The 6,940-nt window shown below is 35.5% G+C and overlaps 1 protein-coding gene and 1 long non-coding RNA gene across 3 annotated transcripts; both read right to left on the bottom strand.

The window, feature by feature from the left end:
- Window positions 1–785: 785 nt before the first annotated feature.
- On the bottom strand, window positions 786–1,368 carry LOC126630046 (calcium-binding protein CBP-like). The gene is made up of 2 exons (XM_050300216.1): window positions 1,004–1,368; window positions 786–819 (listed from the first exon to the last, which is right to left on the bottom strand). The coding sequence occupies exons 1-2, from the start codon at window positions 1,366–1,368 to the stop codon at window positions 786–788; spliced, it is 399 nt and encodes a 132-aa protein (XP_050156173.1).
- A 3,909-nt stretch (window positions 1,369–5,277) lies between these two features.
- LOC126628300 (uncharacterized) lies at window positions 5,278–6,936 on the bottom strand. Of its 2 annotated transcripts, none has more exons than XR_007625354.1 (4): window positions 6,787–6,936; window positions 6,460–6,600; window positions 6,258–6,328; window positions 5,278–5,535 (listed from the first exon to the last, which is right to left on the bottom strand). It is a non-coding gene; the product is annotated as an uncharacterized LOC126628300 (long non-coding RNA). The 2 variants fall into 2 exon arrangements; XR_007625353.1 differs by lacking the exon at window positions 5,278–5,535 and adding an exon at window positions 5,807–5,953.
- Window positions 6,937–6,940: the final 4 nt, after the last annotated feature.

Below are 6,940 nucleotides of genomic sequence, written 5' to 3'. Positions count from 1 at the left end.
CCAGTTGTGGAAACCCAATATATGGTACATAGTGTAGTCGGCCAAGTCTTCAGTCAACAGAGGTTGTTGGCTGGAGACTTCAAATTTAATCCATGTATGGGTCGTAGTGACGGTTGTTCGAAGGCGGTATTTGTATACCCTGCACTGAAGCTTTGTAGGTGAAGCTTTGCAAGTGAAGCTTTGAAGCTGGAGCTTTTGTAAATGAAGCTTTTGAAGCTGGAGCTCTCGAAGCTGGAGCTCTGTAAATGAAGCTTTCGAAGTTGGAGCTCCCGAAGCTGGAGCTCTGTAACTGAAGCTTTCGAAGCTGATTGACATGAGTGATGCTCATGAATGTTGACATGAGTAATGCTCATGAATGTTGACATGAATGATGTTCATGAATGTTTATGTATGATTGACATGAGTGATGCTCATGAATGTTTATGTATGATTGACATGAGTGATGCTCATGTATAATTTTTGAAGTATTGGACGTACTTTTGATCACATGGTTGGTGATAATAGAGGCAGGTTGCCGAATAATTTTGAAGTACTCAGCGTACTTTTGATCACCTGGTTGATGATAATAGCGGCAAGATGCCGAATAAATTTGGAGTCATAAGGCCTGGCTCTTTTGGGCATATGGGCCTTGGCCCTCTACAAAACATTTTAGCCCATTATTTTAGGCTTGCTGTTTTTTTTATTTTTTATTTATTTTTTTTATGATTACCCTCTAGTAGGGTTTATACAGATGTGTCTGAAAGATAAGAAAAATAAATCACATCATTCAAAAATAAATCCGACTCTCAGTTCAATAGGTCACGCCCATAATTCCCTTTTCTGCATGCCATCACCACCGCAATTATGTCTGCTTTTTTTTTTTTTATCTTCTTTTGCATTTTGCTTTTGCTTTTTTCTTTTGTTTCTGCTTTTGCTTTCTACTTTTGCTTTTGTTTCTGCTTTTGCTTTTGTCTCTCCACTTCCTACATGTTCTCCTGTAAAACGTAACAGTTGCTTGGACAACCTTGACACCACCCACTTGCTTTTCTCTAAAGTGACAGCTGCCTTAACAGTCAGACAGTACTCGATGAAATTTTCATATTCAAAGGCCCTCTTTTTGCCTCCAGACTTGTCGAATTTAGAGACCAGCAGTTCCAAAACTACAGGTGACACAGAATATCCCAGACTCAGCAGTGCATCTCTCAACTCATTTGCATCAATGAACCCACTTCTGTCCCGGTCGAAACTCTCAAATATTCCCCTCCAAATTTGAAGACTGTAGAACAGTGCATCGAATTCCTTAGGCCCGATCTTCCTGGCGTTGGAGGAACCTTCGACCTCTGTTTCAGGATCCTCTTCTTCCTCTGAATCTAAACCACCTTGGGCCATTTCACGAACCGGGTCGAATCCCTCTTCGGTGGCGAACTAGTTCAAAGCTGGAGGAACCTTCAACCTCTGCTTCAGGATCCTTTTCTTCCTCTGAATCTGAAACACCTTGGGCCATTTCATAAACCGGGTCAGGTCGGATACCAAGCCAGCGTCCGGCGAGGTGCCCGTTAAGTTCCCGCAGAAGATGAAGAAATCTACGAGCTCCAAGTCTGCTTTTGCTCATTTCCAGGAGGATGATATCGTCGGGATTCGTCGGCCGGCGACCGTGAGGGAAAGGAAGTAGTTGTGCTAGAAGATGGAACAAAGATAGCAGATGAAGATGATCAAACGAAGAAGGATGTGACTTCAGCTGCACCAGCAGAAAATAATAATGAGTCGTCTGATCCGTTTGGGCTTGATGCCTTTTTAACTCCTGCCTCTACAAAGAAATATGATAGAACAAAGGAAAAAAAAAGATAACAAGATCACAAAGGAAGAGGATGAGAGAGATTTGATTCCCTGGGTTTCCTGAATACGAACCCAAAACCCAAAAAGCAACGACCTTTATCTTCCTTGTGGGCTTGTGATGAGTGTTTGAGATTTTGATCTTTTCTGTTTCTGGGTTTTTGTGATTTTGCAGATTCACGGTCGAGGTGAAAAAATGAAAGAGAACCGACACAACTTTTCGTATCGATTTCCACAGACAGCGCCAAATATTGATGTACAAAACCGGAGGGGTCTTGGAACAACGTAAATCCGACCGTGAATTTGCAAGAAAGTAAATAACACAAGATGTATCGTGGTTCACCCTAATGTTTGAGCTACGTCCACACTGATATTGTATTTCTCTGAGAGGATTGTGAGGGAGAGAGCCTCTATAATGTGAGAGTGAGGTTTTGAGAGGGTGAGGGGGCTTGCTCTGAATATGAGAGCTTGTCCCTATTGTGAGGGTGATGAGGCCCTTTTATAGACTAAGGGCTCCTCCCCTTTTTATATATTTGCCCCTTCATTTATTATATAATTACATTTAAGTCTCCCAACTATTTATACGAGATCTAAATACAGAGGCCCTAAGTATGGTACAAACAAACGGTGATCATCAAGATGGTAAAAGATTCATCAAACTACTATTAAGTTTTATTTTCCTACTGTTAGGTAATAATTATAATTTGTTTTTGTAAAAAGTTTTTGCTAAAGAATAGGGTAATGTTAGGAAGATCAAAATTTTAAATCAAATGATATGGTTGTTGATAATTGGATTGATACTTAAAGTGTTATTAATGTGCTTATTTTCTATTGGTAACACATTATTTGATGGTTGTTATATTAACACCACACATATTGTTGAACACATCGCACATACTTAATACATCACACATTTGTTTTTTTAGTTAAAAATTATCTTAATACACCCCACTTGTTTCTCCATAGTACCCTCACACCCCACTCTTAAAATACACTTTACATTTTCTATATACACCCCACATTTCTTACTTACACTCCACTCTTTACATCTCATGTGCAATTAATACATAATATCATCCAAAGCACTTTCGGTGTAAAGCTGAAGGCATGTGGGATACCAGAATTTTTCTAAATTCTCCCAACTACACGTGAAGCACAACTCCACTTTGAACTTGAGGGGATTTAGTTCAGCAAATCCTGAACGAGGTGTTGTGGGTTACCACCTCAACAATCTCATATTCTCATTAGCCTAATTCAACGGAGTGTACAAGGCATAACTCATACTCTATTACGTGCATGCAGAAGTGACTGGCGTTGCTGATGGAAATCTTGGAGGATTGAGACCTGAAGCTACTCCATTTCCAGCATTGCTCTTCTACTCTCCTTGATTCTGTCCGTCAACTAGTTTAACCTGTTGGTCATCAACAACAATGATCGTTCGATGTCTGTCACATAACCAAAACTTCACGTAAACAAAACTTCACATGAATACTTCACATGAACAAGAAATCTTGAAGCTTTCCGAAACGTCCCATTTGTCAAAAATAATTGTTCTCAATATTAGTGTGTTTGTAGTTTCATTGCTTAAGGTTTTTTTCTACAATTGAGGGCGAGACAGGTTATGAGAGTTGAAGAAGATAAATAATAAGTTAAAAATGATTCGGAGTGTATTTCGAAATTTCTTGTTTTTTTTTTTTTTATAACCTAATAAGGTCGAAGTTGTCATAGGATAGTAGGGTATATAAGTCATTTAATATTAAATTTTAATGTGGAGCTGTATTCAACATTATATAGGATGCTAATAAAAAAAGCCTATTTGATTTGCAAATTTAGTTTAAAAACTTGATCTTCCTAGCATTATCCCAAAAATTAACATTTTTTTCCTTCTATTTTGGAGATGAGCTTCTACTTGAGTCATCTCGGTAACTCCACTCGGTGACTCCACAATTCTTCATCACTTGAGAGTTGAGATCCCACCTTAGAGAGCATAGCATTTAAGTAGTGCTATATATTTCCAGACGGTGGTGCTATATGCACACGTCCTGTTAATTTTTGTTATTTAATCTTCTTTAATTTCTTTTATCCGACAATCAACAATTGAAAAAAAAATGCATAAAAGATAAAAAAAAAACATTTGTGAATAACACCACTCTTTCTTAAATGTAAATCACATGCACTTTTACATGCTAGATTACTTTTTGGTGGGGGACATTCGGTTTAGACCTAAAATGTGGGAGAGACTTATGAGGGGAACAAGTCCTTAATGAAAGCATCAACAATATGACAAATGGAAGAAATTTTTCAATGTACTTGAAACACCACGCCGTACGCTATATGACATTATATTAGAGATAATTTTTTTCTTCAAATATCCATCTATTTGTATAATAACATATAAGATATATGCATGTGTTTCGAAAACATTGAAAAATCTTTCGACAAATGAGCCCTATTCTTAGTTGGCTCGTTTGCTGTACAGGGATACTAGGTGTGTGCTAATTGGTGGTAGAGAGATCTGCCGCTTTTTATTTCAACTAGTTCCAAGTCAACTAATGATACCCCATCTGATTTAAAGTGACTCATCAGCTCACTGTCAATAACAATAATATTATCACCTAATTTACATCTGATTATTTGTTGTTTTGTACATCACGACATGTGTGGAAGTTTTATAATAAAAACGGTGCAATTAGAGTGGAAACAGCTATTCATTGTTTTTTTAGGCAATTAGATCCTGGTCTAATAACGTAATAAGTTGTGCCCAATGCAGTAGGTGTCCCTGAAGCAGCACATAATTATGTAAGCAAAAAAAAAAATTCATAAAAGACTATTGAAATCAATTTTCAAAATACAAACATTTAAGAACCTTAAACCTGAATCAAATGTCACTATTCGATAAAAATAAACTCAATATTTACTAAATGAATGTAGAACTTGTATTGCATAATATGCCTACTTCATATAATTGCTAATAAAAGGAACAATTCCTTATCCATTGCTTTCATTCTCAAGCACACAATACAAATAAACCAACGAAGGATTAAACTCTTTAAGTGAACTAATCAATGTCATTATATATTTACTAATTGCTGTAACTCAAAAACACGGATTTGTCTTTAACTTTTTTCTCAATTCTCTATACAACAAATCATAACATATAACAAAAGTGCATATTTATATTTATTTATTATTTCTATACTAAAACCGGGTATACTGTTGACCATCTATCTTTTCTTCATACAACCCCATTGTTCTTATTTGCCAATATAAAATACACACAAAAAAGGCAAGGAGACCAATACCTACCATCCCATTTAATACGACAAATGTCTATTTGTTAATATTGTTTGATATAAGCCTACCAAGAAAAAACATTTAAATCGCATAAAGAGACAAACTTTTCACATTCTCACACACCCAACAAAAGCCTCATTTAACGGAAGAAAAATCTCACAACGGGACAAATTTTTAAAAGCCAACAAATACTTTAAATAAACAATCAAATCTTTATGTATTGTGAGATGTAATAGTGGTGGTTGTTATCATTCCCTTCTCGGATACATGAACATCTAGATTATACCCTTCCTAGATTAAATAAACAATCAAATCTTTAACGGAAGATAAATGAACACGTGTATATTCTACCTCTTTCCCTTCCCAGATGATCCACACGTGTACATCTAGATTATTCCCTTCTCAGATAGACAAAAACCAAGCAAAAGACTGAAGAGTGAAAAGACCAAAGAAACAAAAAAGGGGTAAAAACGGAATCACATAGTATAATCAACAGTAACTAAAAAAATAGCAGTTGTACAACCATAAAGTCTTAAGATTTCACCACTTTTTACTTCTTACACACTCTTTGTTAATTTATATTCGTTGATCTTCAATTCATCCGATCCGACGATCAAAAATTAAAGAGGTATGTAAGAAGTAAAAATGGACGTGTAAATATCACATCCTGCTTTCTATCCTCTCGCTTTGTACCTAGAACTTGAATAGTTAAATCTTCAGTTTTTTCACTGTGGCAGATTTTCCATCACTGATTTCAATAATTCCAAATTAATTTAAAAAAATATATAAAGGGTTCCTTATTCAGAATTTGAATACTTAAATCTTCAGTTTATCCTTATTCGTAAATCTGCAAGATAAAAAAAAATACATAACTATGTACTAATCTTAGAATCAAATTGTCTAATGCACTGAAAAAACGGAAAGAATTAAAAGAGTTCATGAAACTATTGTAATTTTCAGTTTTTAACTTCATTCATTTGATCAATATCATCTGAATCAGTGTAATTTCATCAAATTCTAATCCATACGATCACTTGTGTGCCTAAAAACTGATGACTCTTGACAGCAGCACATAAAAAATACTTCGAAAAACGAAGTTGTGTGCTTAAAGGCTTCGTTTTAAAAGATGGAGAAGGGCAGAGGAACTTTACCTAAGAAATTTTCGTGCCTCCGCTCAACCGTTTTACACACCCTAAAAAATACTTGAAATCCGATCCCCCTGCTAGAACACACCCAAAAAAATAGCAAACTAATAAGCTTAATTATATATGATCATTTCACCACATAATTCAAATTAATTGGTGAAAAAAATAATTAATTAATTAAATTGAGTTAAAAATTAAATATAAATACCAAAAATAATTGTGATTGTCCAATTTTTGCTCCTTGGACTTTCCACTTGGAGTTGAAGATAGCACGAAACCACCAAAAAAAAAAAAAAAAAAACTATTCAATTTCTGAGACCAAAGCACAAAACCAAGAAAACACCGCCACCTGCAACAGAAACAACACAGTAAAACAGAGGACTTTAATTTTACATCAATCGAACAATCGATCAACACGAAAACCTTAAATCTCGAAGACCAAGATTTCCTAAAAAGAAAAATTGAATTAGATCGAACAGCCACACACAAATCATCAATAAAAAGAAGAAAAGATTTGAAAGAAAAAAACTCAGACCTTAATCAGAAGGGGTTTGCAAGGTTGTACACAGAAACCCTCGAATTCGCACACCAATTTTCCTGAAACCAAAAAAAAACCCAATCAGATTAAACAACCGTCCAAATTCCAACTTTTTTCTTCATCTAAATCTTCATCTGATGGTTGCAGGCGG

The sequence above is a fragment of the Malus sylvestris genome, chromosome 7, assembly GCF_916048215.2.
Source record: "Malus sylvestris chromosome 7, drMalSylv7.2, whole genome shotgun sequence".
NCBI lineage: Eukaryota > Viridiplantae > Streptophyta > Magnoliopsida > Rosales > Rosaceae > Malus > Malus sylvestris.
This window is presented reverse-complemented; position numbering and strand designations above follow the sequence as displayed.